The 18,337-nt window shown below is 39.2% G+C and overlaps 1 protein-coding gene across 1 annotated transcript; it reads left to right on the forward strand.

The window, feature by feature from the left end:
• The first annotated feature begins 9,991 nt into the window (after positions 1-9,991).
• Positions 9,992-18,334, forward strand: TTR (transthyretin). Its single transcript, XM_049770218.1, has 4 exons — positions 9,992-10,147; positions 11,057-11,187; positions 13,920-14,055; positions 18,070-18,334. The coding sequence occupies exons 1-4, from the start codon at positions 10,067-10,069 to the stop codon at positions 18,175-18,177; spliced, it is 456 nt and encodes a 151-aa protein (XP_049626175.1). The 5' UTR covers positions 9,992-10,066; the 3' UTR covers positions 18,178-18,334.
• Positions 18,335-18,337: the final 3 nt, after the last annotated feature.

Here is an 18,337-nt window from a genome sequence, read left to right on the forward strand (position 1 = left end):
ACTGCACTGACCACTCTTTGTGGTGAGCTTCATGAAGTGAGCTGGAAGTTCAAGCCCTCCTCTCATTGTCTCTGAGGATTGTTGCAAAAATGATTTTTATTTTTCTTAAAACCCATAGATGAGTGAGACTATTCTGTGTCTCTCTCTATCCCTCTGACTTATTTAGATTCCATATACATCCATGTATAGGAAAATTTCATGACTTTATTTCTCCTGACGGCTGCATAATATACCATTGTGTATAAGTACCACAGTTTCCTTAGCCATTCGTCTGTTGAAGGGCATCTTGGTTGTTTCCAGAGCCTGGCTATTGTGAATAGTTCTGCAATAAATATAGGTGTGAGGAGGGGGTTTTTGTATTGTATTCTTGTGTTCTTTGGGGGTATCCCTAGGAGTGGAATAGCTGGGTCGAATGGAGCTCAATTTCCAGATTTTGGAGGAATCTCTATATTGTTTTTCATAGAGGTTTGACTAAACGGCATTCCCACCAGCAGTGGATAAGAGTTCCTTTCTCTCCACATCCCCGCCAGCACTGCTTGTTCTCATTCTTTGTGATGTGTGCTAATCTCTGTGGTGTGAAATGGTATCGCATCATTGTTTTGATTTGCATCTCCCTGATGATTAGTGATGAGGAGCATTTTTTTCATGTGCCTTTTGGCCGTTTATATTTCATTTTTATCAAAGTGTCTGTTCATTTCTTCTCCCCATTTTTGATGGGATTAGATGTTTTTTCTTGTAAGGTTCTGTCAATGCCCTGTATATTTTGGATATTAGCCCCCCTTATCTGATGGGTATTGGTTGAATAGTTTCTCCCACACGGTGGCTCTTGTATCCTGGGCACTATTTCTTTAGAGGTGCAGAAGCTTCTCAGCTTAATATAGTCCCATCTGTTGATCTCTACTTTCACTTGTTTGGAAAGGGCAGTTTCCTCCTTGAAAATGCCTTTAGTCTCAATGTCATGGAGTGTTTTACCGACGTGTTGTTTTATATACCTTATGACATTAGGTCTGATATCAAATGACAATCATTTGGATTTTACTTTTGTACATGATGTTAGCTGGGGATCTAATGTTCTTTTTTTTGCAGGTGGCTAACCAGTTCTGCCAGACCACTTCTTGAAGAGGTTTTCTCTGCTCCACTTAGGATTTCTTGCTCCTTTGTCAAAAATTAGGTGATTGTATGTCTGGGGAACATTCTTTGAGTATTCAAGCCTATTTCACCGATATGAGGGTCTGTCTTTATTCCAATACCATGCTTTTTTGATAACTATTGTTTTGTAGTACAGATTAAAGTTGGGGAAAGCAATGCCTCCCATTTTCCTTTTCCATAGGAGTGATTTAGCTATTCGAGGGTGTTTATTGTTCCAGATGAACATCATAAGAGTTTGATCCACTTCATTGAAGAACGTCATGGGTATCTTTAGAGGGATCGCATTAAATCTGTATAATGCCTGGGGGAGTATTGCCATTTTAATGATGTTAATCCTGCCAATCCATGAGCAGGGTATGTGCTTCCATTTCCACATGTCCTCTCTTATTTCTTGGAGCAGAATTTTATAGTTTTCTTTGTATAGGTTCTTCATGTTTGGTCAAGTTGACTCCAAGATATTTAAGTTTTTTGTGGCACTAATGTAAATGCGATTGTCATCTTGACGTCCATCTCTTCCCTATATCATTGGTGTATAAAAAGGCCATTGATTTCTGTGTGTTAATTTTGTAACCTTTATGAGTCTATTGTTTCTAGAAGCTTTTTCGTAGAGTCTTTAGGGTTTTCTAAGTAGAGTATCATGCCATCTGTAAACAGTGAGAGCTTGACTTCTTCCTTTTCTATCTGGAGTCCCTTGATATCTTTTTCTTGACTGATCGCTATAGCAAGCACCTCCAGTACTATGTTGAAGAGGAGTGGTGAGAGATAACATCCTTGTCTTGTGCCAGAATTTAGAGGAAAGACTTTTAGTTTTTCTCCATTGAGGATAATATTTGCCATTGGCTTGTGGTAGATGGCTTCAACTATATTGAGAAAGGTTCCTTCCATTCCCATCTTGCTGAGAGTTTTTATCAAGAATGGGTGTTGGACCTTATCAAATGCTTTCTCTGTGTCTATTGATATGGTCATGTGATTTCTATTTTTCTTGTTGATGATGTGTATAATGTTGATAGATTTACAGATGTTAAACATCCTTGCATTCCTGGGATTGAACTTACTTGGTCGTGGTGTATGATCTTCTTGATGATGCATTGGATCCTATTTGCTAGGATTTTGTTGAAGATCTTTGCATCTGTATTCATTAGCGATATTGGTCTATAATTTTCTTTTTTGGCAGCATCTCTGTCTGGTTTTGGTATCAAGGTGATGTTGGTTTAAAAAAAAAAAGCTGTTTGGGAGTGTTCCCGTTTTTTCAATTTCATGGAAGAATCTGGCTAGGACTCGTAGTAGCTCCTCTTGAAAGTTTGAAAAAATTTATTAGTAAATCCATCTGGGCCTGGGATTTTCTTTTTGGGCAGATGTTTGATTACAGTTTCAATTTCCTCAGTAGTGATGGGGCTGTTTAGATATGCTACATTCTCCCTACTTAACTGGAAGGTTATAAGTGTCCAAGAATTTTTCCATTTCTTCTAGGTTCTCATGTTTAGTAACATAAAATTTCTCAAAATAGTCTCTGATTACCCTTTGGATCTCTGTGACATCTGTCGTGATCTCCCCTTTTCATTTCTAATATGGGTTATCAGATTTCTCTCTCTCTTTCTTTCTGAGTTTTGTCGATGGTCTATCAATCTTGTTTATTTTTTCAAAGAACCAACATCTGCTTCATTGATCTTTCGGGTCGTTTTTTGGTTTTCCACTTCATTGAGTTCTTCTTTCAGCTTTGTTATTTCCTTCTGTCTCCCTAATTTTGGTTCCTTTTGTTGGTCATTTTCTAATTTTATGAGCTATGTCATTAAGTTATTCAGGTATGCCCCTTCTTCCTTCCTGATGTGTGCTTGTAAAGCTATAAATTTTCCTCTCAGGACCGCTTTTGCTGTGTCCCATAGATTCTGGCAGTTTGTGTCTTCATTATCATTTGTCCCAAGAAAGTTTTGATTTCCTCTCAGACCCATTGGTTGTTCAGTAGCAGGGTGTTTAATTTCCAAATGTTAAAGTTTTACTTCTGTGTGGCTTTGTAGTTCACATCTAATTTCAGAGCTTTGTGGTCAGCAAAGGTAGCCTGCAAGATTTCTATCCTCTTGATTTTATGAAGGTATGTTTTATTTATCAGCATGTAGTCTATCCTAGAGAATGACCCATTTTTATTGGAGAAGAATGTGTATCCAGGTTTTTTGTGGTGGAGTGTCCTATATATATCTACTAGTCCTCTTTCTTCCATTACTCTTTTCCGGGGTAGTATGTTTTTGTTGGGTTTCAATCTGGTTGACCTATCAAGTGTTGACAGGGCTATGTTGCGGTCTCCCACAATTATTGTGTTATTATTGATGTCTTCTTTCAGATTCGTCAGTACTTGTATTATATAATTTGCTGGTCTCTCATTGGGTGCATATATGTTTAATAGTCTTATTTCTTCCTGTTGCACATATCACTTCTTTAGTAGGTAGTGTCCATCTTTGTCCCTTACAACTTTTCTGAGTATAAAGTTGGTGTCATCTGATATTAATATGGCCACCCCAGCTTTTTTAAGGGTGTTGTTTGCTTGGATGATTTTCCTCCAGCCTTTGATTTTGGGTCTATATTTGTTCTGGCTATTCAGGTGTGTTTCTTGTAGGCAGCAGAAGGTTTGATTCATCTTTTTGACCTATTTTGACACTCTGTGTCTTTTAATTGGTGAATTTAGTCCATTGACATTGAGTGAGATGATTGTCATAGGATATAATGTCATCTTTGTAGATAAGTGTGCTGTGTTTGTTGGTCTCTCTTGTCTTAAAGTATACCTGTCAGTTTTTCCTTTAAGGCTGGTTTATCATCTGTGAAGTTTCTGAGCTGTTGTTTATCCATGAAGCTATGTATTCTTTCTTCAAACCTGAACGTGAGTTGGGCTGGGTGCAGTATTCTCAGTGAGGCATTCATTTCATTCAGTCTTGTCACAATATTCCACCACTGTCTTCTGTCTTGAGAGTTTCTTGTGACATGTCTGAGGTAAATCTTAAGGATACTTCTTTGAATGTAATTTCCCTTTTTGATCTTGCTGCTTTCAGTATTCTATCTCTATCTGTGAAATTTGTCATAGTAACGAGGATGTGTCTTGGGTTGTTTTTCTTCAGGTCTGTTTTAGCTGGTAGTCTTTGGGAATGTAGGACTCTTCTGTGGCCTGTAGGTGACAGTTTCGGGGGGGGTGCTCCCTAGGCCTCTGAGGAGAGCTTTGGGTATTCATGAAAGTCAGACAGGCAGAGCAAAGATTTCCCTTAAGGTCCTCAGAGTTCTCAAAGGCACCGCAGGGCAGAGCCTCCGCAGGCCAGAGGGCTCTGCTTTTGCCTGGCAGCCCCCAGCCAGACTTTACTCACTCAGTCGCTGGGCAGCTTCAGAATGCAGTTTTTTGGGGATGTGCTCCCTAGGCCTCTGAGGAGAGCTTCAGGTCTTCATGAAAGACAGACAGGCAGAACCAGAGTTAAAAATATTAAATAAAATAAGATTCATAATGATGAAAGCAAATTTTATTCAGTAATGATGAATAATATATAGTGATTTCAAGTCATTTTGACCAAGAGCTCACACTGAATGATAAATGCAACTGTGGTGATCACAGCTACTAGAGTGTAAGTGCTCACGGAGGTCACTGATACCAGTGGAGTTCCAGTATCCTCTCAATGTCCCAAATGTTAGCCTGATCCCATTTAAAATATGTTTAATTCCAAGTATCTCTTTTGAAAGAAAATTCTGACCATTGTAAGTCAAAGGAGGAAGTTCTGGGTGCTAAGGATCCCAGAAATTCTAGAGGAATCATTCAAAGAAGTGAAAATATCTTGTAGGCCAGAGAAATAATACCAAGAGTAAGGCATTCTTTCACCTTGCACATAGTTGAACCAAACTTGATTCCCAGCCCCACCAGAAATGATTCCTAATCACAGAGCCAGATGTAGCCCTGATTACAGCTGGATGTGATCCAAAAACAAAGTGGAGTAAAAGAAGGAGAATAAGGAGAACAAGAACAATAAGAAAGAAGAGGAGAAGAGGAATGGGAGGTGGTCAAAGTGATGGAGAAGGAGGAGGAGGAAGAGGAGGAAAATAAGGAGAAGGAGGAAGAGGAGGAGGAGGTGAAGGAAAGAAAGAAGAAAAGAGGAGGAGGAGGAGAAGGAGGAGGGAGAAAACAGAAGAACAATAAGAGGAGCCAGGGAGTGTAACCCCTGAGCACCACTGGGTGTGGGCACAAAAAAAAAATTTTGAGGGCCAGAGCGATAGCACAGTGGGATGGCATTTGCCTAGTATACAGCCAACCTGGGTTCAATCCCTGGTATTCCATATGGTCCCAGAGCCTGCAGGAATGACCCCTGAGCACAGAAGAGGAGTAACACACCAGGTGTTCCCCAAACCCCTCAAGAAAGCAGTATCATGCAGGGACTTTGCTTTTTTTTTCTTTTGAGGAGTCCCTGTTTGGGCAGAATATGTAATGTCTCCACGTGCCATAGCCCCAACCCAGGGAGAAAGGGCCTGGCCACAGAAAATAATCCAAACCCAAGCTGGTGAGGGTGAAATATGTGGTCCAGAAATTTCCTACCTCTTTGAGCAAGAATGCTAAGAGGGCAGAGACTGCAGTATTTATTAGGAAATTAAGGCAACCCCCATGGGCACGGGGAGAGAAAGCAAAGGGTCAATCTAGAGACTCTTCCCACCTAGGTGGATCTTTGATGTGTCTTTGTTTAGGGAGAAAACTAGTTATAATCCAACAAAGGAGGAGGAAGAGGGAAAAAAAAACTAGGAGGAGAAAGAGTAGGAGGAAAAGAAATATTTGTTTTAGAAAAAGAAAATAAGCTAAGTGCCATTTGCTACTGAAATTACTGTCAGAAGACCAATAATGGAAAACTGAAACTCCAAAGGTGGAGCAGAATATACATGATGGAATATTTTGCAGCCATCAGGAGATATGATGTCATGACATTTTCCTATACATGGATGGACATGGAAATTATTATGCTGAGTGAAATAAGTCAGAGGAAGAGAAAGAGACACAGACTAGTCTCACTTATCTATGGGTTTTAAAAAAAATAAAAGACATTATTGTAATAATGCCCAGAGATGATGGCCAGAAGGACCAGCTCACAGTATGAAGCTCACTTCAAGGAGGGTTGAGTGCAGTTAGAACAATAACAACTACCATGACAATGTTAATGAGTGAGAGAAGTAGAATGCCTGTGTAGAATACAGTCAGGGGGTGTGGGTTGGGGGGATATGGAGTGAATTGGTGGTGGAAATGTTGCACTGGTGAAGAGGGGTGTTCTTTTTGTGACTAAACCCTAACTACAGTCATGTTTGTAATCATTGTGTTTAAATAATAATTAAAAATAAGGTATAAATATTATATAATAACAAATATAGACTTATATAATAAATATAGTATTAAATATAAAATAAATATAAATAAGAAAAATATATGTAAGGAAAGAAAGAAGTTGTTTTTGTTTGTTGGTTGGTTGGTTGGTTTTTGGGTCACACCCGGCCGCTCTCGGGGGTTACTCTTGGCTCTATGCTCAGAAATCACCCCTGGCAGGCACAGGGGACCATATGAGATGCTGGGATTTGAGCCACCATCCTTCTGCATGAAAGGCAAATGCCTTACCTCCGTGCTATCTCCCCGGCCCCAAGAAAGAAGTTGGAACATGATTGTGCCACTAGAAAGTTTACCTAGTCGAGAGGGAAGAAGACATTCAGGGTAGTAGTTAAAAACTGAGGAATATCTGTGCCATGTGTCAATGTAAACTTCATGCTGCTATCCTACCTTCAAGAGAAGCCATAAATCCAAATGTTTAAGCAACGTGTCTCAAGTTTTAACTTCAACAGTATTTCAAATATTTTAAGGAAAGATTCCACAGGTAGAAAATATGATGTCTGAGTGGGTGGCAAACTAAAAACTATTATTAGATCATAATGTCTACAGGAGAGAGAATTTTGTACTTCAACCAAAAGTGCACTAAGATGTGTACTAAGATGCCTGAGTGGAAATATTGAGAGTAAAATAATTTTACAAGTTTACAATTCAGTTGAAGCAAGTTCTCCATCCAAGTTCTAAACAATGGAAAATAGGCAAAAGGATATTACATAAAGATTACTTTATGAAGGAAATGACAATAATTGCATATATTACATAAAGTGAAAACTATTCTTCTTAACAGATATTGAACCAAATTTTACTGGAACTATTTATACTTTATTCCAGAACAGTTGTTGACCACTTTCAAAGAACTTTTATGTCACCTCAAATTAAGTTATTAGACTAATCATTTTGAAGTAGAAAAAATGGATATTTCTATTTTATAATAAGTAAGCAAGTAGAATATTTGAGGTTTTCAGCACCTTGAAGAAGTCATCCAGAAAACTAGGCAAGAGATCTAGAAATTGGGTGACTCAAGTTCTCTGACTCCAAAATCAAATCTCCAAAAATCAAAACCAAAACTCTGCAAATGCTACTTCAGACTCTAAAGTTATGACTCCATTCCTAGTTATACTATGCACTGGATTTGTTGTTTTGTTTTTTTTTTATGACCAGCTCATTTTCCTCAGTCTTCTGCATGTTTCCATATTCCTGGAATGCTTTCCTGTCTACTATGGACTGAAGATATTTTTTTTCATGATCTCTTTGAGTTTCTTCAAACTTGACTAAGGAATTGCTCTCTACTCTCAGTGTTCCAAATTGAACTCACTATACTCATGTATTTACCTAAATCTTTGACTATCTCGTCTCCACATTGTCTATATATTTGTCTTTATAAGCACAAAGCCTATAATAATTAATTTATGTACATGTGTATACATATAAATTTGATACTTGACCAACACTTTGTTTTGGGTTTTTTCTTTTGGGGAGGGTGGCCACACCCAGTGGTGCTCAGGGGTTATTCCTGTTTCTGTGCTTAGAAATCACTTCTGGCCGATCCGGAGAGATAGCACAGTGGCGTTTGCCTTGCAAGCAGCCGATCCAGGACCAAAGGTGGTTGGTTCGAATCCCGGTGTCCCATATGGTCCCCCGTGCCTGCCGGGAGCTATTTCTGAGCAGACAGCCAGAAGTAACACTTGAGCACCGCTGGGTGTGCCCCTCCCCCCAAAAAAAGAAATCGCTTCTGGCTTGGGGTACCATGTGTGATGCTGAGGATGGAACCCGCATGTGTCCTGGGTCAGCCTCGTTCAAGGCAAACGCCCTACCACTGTGCTACTGCTCTGGCCCAACTAGACCAACTATTAATAATCAAATAATTATAATTTTAATTTTTAAGATTCAAGGAGTAAAAGAACCTGCTAAATATTCCGTTTCTCATGGTTATCTCTATTTTCTTCCAAATTTTTATTATGTGATGTAGAGACATATTACTCCTAGCTCTGTGCTCCAGATTTATTCCTGGGATTCTCAGGTGAACCATATGCTATATCAGGGATAGAACCAGAGTGACCACATGCAAAGCAAGAGTCTTAATAACTGGGGCCAGGAAAGTGGTGCTAGAGGTAAGGTGTCTGCCTTGCAAGCGCTAGCGTAGGACAGACCGTAGTTCTATCCCCGGCGTCCCATATGGTCCCCCCGAGCCAGGGGCGATTTCTGAGTGCATAGCCAGGAATAACCCCTGAGCGTCAAAGGGATGTGGCCCAAACACCAAAAAAAAAAAAAAAAAAAAAAAGTCTTAATAACTGTACTATCTTTCTGACACTGATTCTTTTTTGTTTGTTTGTTTGTTTGTTTGTTTGGTTGGTTGGTTGGTTTGGGTTTGGGTTTTAGGGTCACACCCGGCAGCACTCAGGGGTTAATCCTGGCTCTACGCTCAGAAATCGCTTCTGGCAGGCTCAGGGGACCATATAGGATGCTGTGATTCAAACCACTGTCCTTCTGCATGAAAGGCAAATACCCAACCTCCATGTTATCTCTCCGGCACCTCTGACACTAATTCTTAAGATTTGAAAGCCAACTGAGAAGTCTTGTTTCTGTATTTAGGAGAAGCAGTAAAGAATATATGGTTCTTGGGGCCAGAGTGATAGCATAGTGGTAGAACATTTGCCTTCCATTGTCAACCCAAGACAGAACTGGGTTCAATCCCCAGCATCCCATAATGTCTCCCGAGCTTGCCAGAAGCAATTTCTGAGCAAAGAGCCAGGAGTAACTCCTGAGCATTGCTGGATGTGGCCAAAAAGCCAAAACAAAACCAAGCAAACAAAAAAGAATATATGGTTCCTTGCATTTCAGATTTATCAATATCAACATTAAATAAGCCATTATTTATTGCATTCTGATGAATACAATATGTATTGTATGATGAATACAATAAGTAATGTATTCTCAGAAAAGTTTCTGGGAACACAAAAATCAGGGGGAAATTGTGTAGTAAACATAGCTTTCCAATGGCTAAGTTTGACTAAAATATAGGCTTTTTACAAATATGCAGATTGTCAAGGGCTTTTCTTTGACTCATGCCTTTATCTATTACACTGATGCTTTTTCCACTCATTATATTTCTATGTATGCAGCCAATTGTCATTTGTAGAAAAGAAATTATTACTTTTATCCATCATCTCCAAGAACAGACAAAATGTCTAGAAAATGGAAACGCTGCATAGAAACAGAGAAGGGGTGAAATACCCTTGGAATGTTCTGGCCAAACATGGAGACTATTTTTGTGTACTTTTGATGGCTTTGTTTTGATCATCAAGCTGATCAAATGACCTGTTAGGAATTAAAATATTTTATAAAGCTAATGTTCTGGCACTCTAATCTCTCCAGGCAAGGTTCATATTTGTGTGGGTTACTTATTCTCCTTTTGTTGACTAAGTCAATAATCAGAATCAGCAGGTTTGGAGTCAGTTTGGCAGGGATCAGTTGTTGGACTGGGGAGAAGCGAGTATAAAAGGCCCTCCGTGAAAGCAGCCATCACAGAGCCCACTCATGCATGGCAGGATGGCTTCTCATCGCCTGCTGCTCCTCTGCCTTGCAGGACTGGTGTTTGTGTCTAAGGCTACCCCAACGGTGAGTGTTGGATTCTGTGAGTTCCTTTCGTCCATTTTCTGACTAAATAAACTAATCACTAGACAACCTGGGAAAAAGAGTAGTTTTTTTTTTTTATTTTGCCAACTAGCTTTTGTTACTAGGGCAAGAGTACTTAGCATCTAATTTTTTAAAACCGTTGGTTTATTTAAACTCCAAAAAATACTAAGCTCTGTGGTGCTCACTGAGCTACATAAAGCTTGTCTCTAAGAACCCTCCAGTACTGGGATCATAATGCCTGCCAGACTAATTTCCTCAGTTGGGTGATAAAAATTAAGATATTTTATGAAACAATGGATCTAGAATTTCAATAACTGCTTGCTTCTATCACTTATTTCCCTTTAGTTAGTCAAAATGTATTGATTGCTTAATTTTTTCAAGGCTTAAAAGAAAGCATTCTAGTCAAACATCTCATTTTTAAATCTTCTAAAAGCATTAACTCATACCATAAAATGGTGATGAAGTGGTCTGACATTATTTCCCACAACAAGTAAGAAAGAATTAATTACTCAGGGAGCCACTGACTTAAATGGTCTGAATAAAAAATTTGGTTCTATGTCACATTGCATCTTTTCAGATATTCTACTCAAATTGAGAAACTTAACAAAGCAACTGGTTTCTCAGGGTCTGTTTTCTCCCTTGAAATTCATTATACATATCCCAGTTGGCTTCAGTGTGCCGGAATCAAATAAAAAATCATTCTTGCTTTGGAAACAATCAAATCACTGTTATACTGAGTAGGGAAACTCGTTAATTGTCAACATTTTCATTGTTGGAAATGGAATTTGCATGTTCTTCCTGCCTTGCTCCAAATTTCTAGAGCTGCAAAGAATAGATTTTAAAATTCTGTCTATATTGTTGACTTCTCTCGCTTGCCTTCTCTCTGCCCAGGGCACTGGTCAATCCAAGTGTCCCCTGATGGTCAAAGTCCTAGATGCTGTTCAAGGCAGTCCTGCAGTCAATGTGGCCGTGAGAGTGTTCAAAAAGGCTGCTGATGAGACCTGGGAACCATTCGCCTCTGGGTAAGGTCCCAATAAACCCAGACATGGGCTTCTTGATATCTTCCCATTTGCATTCCTGTGATTAGGGAGAGAAGCTTCCAGAATTCATGAAAGAATTTATAGGTAGATTAAAAATGTGAGCAGAGGTTAAGCAGGTCCAGAGAAAGAGGCCCTCCTATGGTTTTAGTTGAGAGTTACCGAAAACCTTAGCATCATTTAGGGCAGATGGTGGAGAAGGAGTCAGTATCTCCCCCCCTCCCCCCGCTCCCTGGAGCCAGTATCTTTTATACTCCAAAGGTATATCATCTTTTGGGTCACAGATTATTTTAAGAAAGTGATAAGAGTCAGAGAGATAGTACAAAGGTTAGTGCACTCGCTGCATAAACCACCCACTTCCCAAAATAATTAAATTAATATATGATAAAAAGGATCAGAGAACAGGAATTGAGGTGTATTCCTTGCATACAGCAGACCCTTACTCAATTTCCATCACAATATGATCCCAAAGCATCACTGGGTGCAGCTTGGAAGTCCCCACTTTCAGGCACTTCAGGATTCCATTAACACCACACAGGCCCTGACATGAGCTGCAAGATCAGTTGGCCAAGAATTAAACTTCTGATAGAGCCTCCTAAGCACAGTTATGAAACTTCTCCATAAGAGGTAATTAAATCTCACGAGGAGAAGGAGAAAACTCTGGCTCCAGGCTCAAAAAAAGGACAAATCAACACACATTTGAAAAGAATCAGAAGTAATTTCAGGAACTTCTCAGATCTCCTGGTGCCCTTGTATAGCACTAAATTGAGAATCCTTGGCTTGAATTGTTCAAAATGAATGCTTGTATTCATTTATGGGAACAAATTGAAGGGAAGCATTGGCAGGTTTATTTGGAACACTTTAAAGCCATGGGTTTGGTTTACCAAATATTTTTTGGAGCACCTACTCTTCCAAGATTGTCCTCAATTGGAGAGGCACAGAAGTGCAAGACACAAAGCAAAGCTCAGCTATAACCTCAGCCTTGCAATCACCCAATATGAGGTGCAAACAATGACTTCTCACCTTTAATGGCTGTTTTACAACTTTCCAAAAAGCTTTTCCACTTCTACTGGCAGGAATGTCAATGAAACTGCATGTTAATGAGACTACACTAACTAAAAGAGCAAGCAAGCAGTACCAGGAAGAATTACAGTCTCCTGAGAGAAGAAAATCTGAGTTTTCACAGAATCCCAAGAACCATGTGATGAGTGGTGTTTGTAATTATTCTAAACTCAAATTATTGATATTTTGTTTGTGATTAATTATATTTAGATAAACTGCCAAGTACAATGTGGAAAAGTGGAGAAAAGAGTCTAAGCAATACAGGTGAGGGAGATAGTATAGAGGTTAGGGGTTTTGCCTTGTACACAGCTGATGCAGGTTCAATGCCCAGCATCCAATATGGTCCCCTTGGTCCCCTGAGCTTGCCAGTATTCTGAAGTGCAAAGCCAGGAGTAACGCCTGAGTGTGCTATTCCACCCCAAAAAGAAGAGTCTGAGCAAGAGACTGAATGAGCACCAAAATTAATTAGATGCTTTTGTGGATCTTATTTCCTGCAATAAAACCAACCAAAGACTTCAGTATTTTCTTTCTGGAAAAGAGGCTTGGGATACTATTATAGGTCAGTCTGAAAAATTTTTTTGTCTTAATGTTTGTAATCTGAGAGTAACGTGGTTTTTTTTTTTTAATTTTTAAATTTAAACACTATGGTTACAAGGTTGTTAGTCCTAGTTTGTTTTTTTTTTTCCTACAGATAAAGTTGTTCATGATTGACTTACAGTCATACAAGGTACAACAACCTTCACCAGTGCGCATTTCCTGCCACCAATGCCAAATTTCCCTCTCATTTTTCCTGATGCCCTCTTCCGGCCCTCCCACAGAGAATAACTTCTAATATTAACTTTTGAGCTAGTACTTAAATGAAAATAGAATTTATCTAATTTTTTTTAAAAGTAAGGAAGTTGTCTGATTTGCTGTTGGTAAAGAACTACCTAAAAAATTCAGTATATAAAAGATGAAAGAGTTAGGTGTGAGTTCCTTATTGTATTCTGAATTTTCAATGTCTGTCCAAATGATACGACTCCTAAATAGACCGTCAAACAATGAGTTAAGGAAGGCATGAGAGCTTGAAATAGTGGGATTTCATGGTCACAGAGACTCACAGCACCAGTTACCCAAACCAACATTATATCATGATGAGACATTGTGAAATTATATGTGTGTGGTTTTTGCTTTTGTTTTTTGCTTTTTGGGCCACACCTTGTGACGTTCAGGGGTTACTTCTGGCTCTGCACTCAGAAATAGCTCCTGGCTTAGGGGACCATATGGGACACCAGGGGATGGAACTGCGGTCCATCCTAGGTCAGCCGCATGCAAGGCAAATGCTCTACTGTTGTGCCACCGCTCCAGCCCCGATTATATGTGTTTCTTATTCCCATCTGAAAAAAAAAGTATCTATAGTCAGCTTTCTGACAACTTTCCTGTCTGGTATTTGCAGTCGTTTGCTAGAATTTTTTCTGCCCTGACTTGGTTGAGAAAATATATATATCTGTACTACATAGATATGCGCATTCATTCACAAGCTTAAAGGTATGTAGGGGTGTGTGTACATGCATGTAAGTGTGTGTGTGTGTGGTGTTTCATTTGTTACTCTGCTCATTCACTTAATGTGTAATTGAAGCAGGAATCTGAAGAACATGATTCTTTTATATTTTTAGGAAAACCAGTGAATTTGGAGAGCTCCATGGGCTCACAACTGATGAAAAATTTGTAGAAGGGATCTACAAAGTGGAATTAGATACCAAATCCTACTGGAAGGCAGTTGGTATTTCCCCATTCCATGAATATGTAGAAGTAAGTATACAGTTATTTGTTTTGTTTTTAATGTTTGTTTTCAGTCCCACAATTTGCCCTTCATACCATGGCATGTCATGAGGAATATATTAGATTAGTAAAGGTTCCTTCCTCACTACTCTAGTCAGAAATCATATTCAAAAAAACACATTTTCCCTCTAAGGTTGTAATATAATATAAAATTTACATTTATGTCAACATTTAGATGTTCTTTAAAGCCATCATTCACTGACTCTGAATATTTGTTTACTAAAAATTAGTGATATGGAAAGATGTGGAGATCATAAAACGGAGATGACCACTATGTGCAGTGTCCCCAAGTTCAATCTTCAGCACTGTATGCACTCACTCAGCACCACTGGGTGGAGTCCTAGTGGCCTCCAGCACTGATGAGTGTGAATCTATAAAAATTAAAATGGCAGAGCTGGAGTCATAGTACAGCAGATAGAGTGTTTGCTTTCTACATAGCCAAACTGGCTTAAGTCCCTGGCATCCCACATGGTTCCCAAGTCAGAAGTTCTACTTATGCACAAGAGTAAGCCCTGAGCATCATTGGGTGTGTCCTCCAAATAAAAATAAATGAATAAAAATAGCAAGGCCAGAGTGATAGTACAGCTGACAGGGTATTTGCCTTGTAGGTGGCAGGCAGTCTTGGGTTCAATCCCTGGCATCACATATTTTTCTCCAAGACCCACCAGTGTGATCCCTGAGTGCAGAGCCTTGAACACTACCAGCTGTCCCGATATAAATAAATAAGTTTAAATAAATAACTAACTAAATAATAAATAAATAAAAATATTCACACAATAGGCCAGGGAATATGGCAAAGAATATCACATTTATGGCTTGTAATACCTTGGATTTGATTGCCAGTACTAAAACTCAATTATTTATCTATAGATAGATAATAGATGATAGATATCAAGCTTATCACATACCAAAAATGTTCGTATTATGTTTTAAACTATATTTAAACTATTTAATCCTCATAAGCAACAAACCCATCAAGAGCAGGACCATGATTATTTGCATTTTTCAAATGAACAAAATTAGCGCAAAAATTTAGATAGAAAAGCAAGAATATTCAGCAATAGGGCCCAGCTCAGGTCAGTTTGGTTTAGTGTCAATTGGGCATTAATTCCCTTCTCATAGGAAGCCAAGCTAAAATAAATAACTAAATAAAAAGTCACATTTTTAGGAGACTAGAATGATAACACAGCAAATAGGACATTTGCCTTGCACATTGCCTACCCAGGTTTGATCCCCAGCATCTCATATGATCCCCTGTGACTACCAGGAGTATTTTCTGAGCACAGAGTCAGTAGTAACACTTGAGTGCCACTGGGTGTAGCCCAAAATTAAACAAAAGATCATATTTTTAACCCTTGGTTCACATTCTATTCTCCCAAAGTATTAGGAATCTCATGTGCCTAAACTCCCTGCTTCCTCTTCATTTGTAATTCCATAAATTATTGAAAACAGATGGCTCTGATAGAAATAGAAACCAGGCAAGATGGTCAGAGTTAAAGATCAACTAATTACATCTAAAATAGCTCATCATAAAAGAGAACCATTTTATTTGACTTAGTAATGGATGGGGCTTTCAATAGATATAAAATTGTTATATCAGTAAGCATTGTTGTCAGGGAAACCATAAGCACCTGTAAGAGTCTGGGGCCTCTGAGTCATAAGAAATCACATCTATTGTGAATAATAACTCTGACTATTCTGCAAACTACTTGCAAGACCCTGGGTCCAGTTGGGCACCACAAGATTTAGAGGGCACCAGCCACATCCAGTCTTAGTCTCTGCCTAGAACCTAGACCAGCCTTCCTTTGCCTTTGTCTGCTCTGTGTCTCAATCTCACAGAAAATTTCACTGTTATACCACCCAATACTCCTCATTAATTGGTTATTATTTTTCTTCTTCTGTTTATTCTTTTAAGAGAATTCAGCAAACTTTTTTTTTTAATTAAGATCTTCTGGGGGTGAGGTCAGAGAGATAGAACAGCTGTAGGGTGTTTGCCTTGCATGTGGCCGATCCAGGACAGACAGTGATTGGATTCCCAGCATCCCATATAATCCCCTGAGCCTGCCAGGAGTGATTTCTGAATGCAGAGTCAAAAGTAAAGCCTGAGCGCCACTGGGTGTAAACTCTCCTCCCCCTCCCAAAAAAAAAGATCTTCTGGGACTGTAGAGATAGTACAGGGAATAAAGTGCTTGTCTTGCACTTGATCAACCTGGGTTCAATTCCCAGCACCCCATAGGGTGAGCCTGCCAGAAGCAATTCCTGAGCACAGAGCCAGGAGTAAGACCAGAGTGTTACTCAAACCTGCAAAATAAATCAATAATTAAAAAAATTAAGTTCTATGTTTTGAGCATCTCAAGGGAGGATCAGAAATGAAAATACAACTTTGCCCTCAGAATGGAAAGGAAGGAACTAGTATAAGATCTGTTAGGTAGGACCAAGAGCCCAGCTTGAAGCTGAATGGATATGAGAAATGAGAGGATGAGTTAGAAATACATACATGTCGGTGCCTCTCTTGTTTCAAGAACTACTGCATTCTGGGATCAGCCAGGAATCTCTTCCTTCCCATCCATTCTGGCAAGGACATCCCAGAATATTCTCTCTACCAAGAGTCAACAACCTCCTCCTGTGCCATCAGCCCACTTGACATAGTAGATTTATCACAAAAATTAGGAAATTTCTTTTGAAAATATAGTATTTTAGGAAGAATCAGTTGACACTGGAGGTCAATATCACTTTATGAAATCAATGTAGGTTAATATTTTATATATATTATTATATATACTTCCATAAACCTGACCTTGAAGCTATCTCCTTTCCTTTCCAGGGATCTTCCTCTATTACTTTGACCTCCTCCTGTCCTGATGCTGTTTTTGATTTTAATCTGGTTCAGAAAGATCTTTTGTATTCTGTCCCCAAGTAATCAAGGTTTCTTTTTCCATACTTAGAAAAACATATATTTATCTAAGTGGTGTCCAAAGCTCAATCTGGGGTCTGTACACAAAAGTAAATGAAACCCAGTGTTAGAGAGATAGTACAAAAGATGACCAGGGTTCGATCCTATAGGGTTGGTCCTCTGAACATTGCCAGGAGTGATCCTTAAACACAGAGCCATGTGTATGCCCTGAGCACTGACAATATGGCCCTGAATACACACAAAGTAAAACCAAACATCTCCATACTTTCTTCCATCTCTTCCCGGCACAAATTTCTATCAGCCTCATTCTAGCTACCTAGACTATTCCAGTTCCTGAATCTTCGAAGTTCTACTCAACTTTCTGGAATACATGACTATTTAGAACACTTTGAAAGATACTTGACCCATTTAAATAGCTTAAACGAGCTTCAGTGTATATCTCCCACACTCTGCTTGTGATGTAAATAGAACCTGATAATGTTTTTACTTATGTCACTGCTTGTTATGTACATAAAAATATACTTGATCCTGAGGGTAGGAGAATAAAAAATATAATAGGAGAAAACCTCTGATTTGGGAAGAGAGGAGCCTACCAGAGTCTGTGTCTATACTTGGGGTAAATTCTCTAATTCACAGGTCTGGTTTGCTTCTCCATAAAATAAAGAGAGTGGATCCTCCCAACTCTGTAGATTCCAGGTTTCTAAGGGTTGAACAGGGTTGAACAGGCTGCATGTTGAGCTCTTGTAGTCATTTAATGACAGTTTCTAAAAATTGCTCCTCCTTTTTCCTAAAATGAAGACTGGACAAGAGCTTTTAGGGATTCAACATTCCTGCTCAGTCAGACTAGGGTCCTCTTGCTTATACCAGCAGGGGTGAAAATTTCTTGATCTAAGGATCTGAGAGGCTCCAGTAGTTTGTCAGCTTATAGGAACTTTGACCTTTTGTTGTAACGGTTCTCATAAAATGAAAGAAAATAAAAGGAACGAATCTAGCACTGGATTGCCAGTGTCCTTTCCATTAGGACTTTCATTGGGCGCCATCGAAACCATCTGGTCTATGTTCTCTCTTAGGTGGTGTTCACAGCCAACGACTCTGGCAAGCGCCGCTACACCATTGCTGCCCTTCTCAGCCCTTACTCTTACTCCACCACGGCCCTTGTTAGTGACCCCAAGGAATGAAGGGCTCCTGCAGTGGGCTTGGGGGGTGCGGGGGATATTTCATGTACCCAATAGTATTCCATTTTTATTAAAACAGGATTTTCACTTTATAAGCTATTTTAGAAACTTGGGCAGAGACAATAAAACATTCCTATTAAAGCACTATATTTCATTGGAATGG

This window comes from Suncus etruscus, chromosome 3 (assembly GCF_024139225.1).
Source record: "Suncus etruscus isolate mSunEtr1 chromosome 3, mSunEtr1.pri.cur, whole genome shotgun sequence".
NCBI classification, from domain to species: Eukaryota; Metazoa; Chordata; class Mammalia; order Eulipotyphla; family Soricidae; genus Suncus; species Suncus etruscus.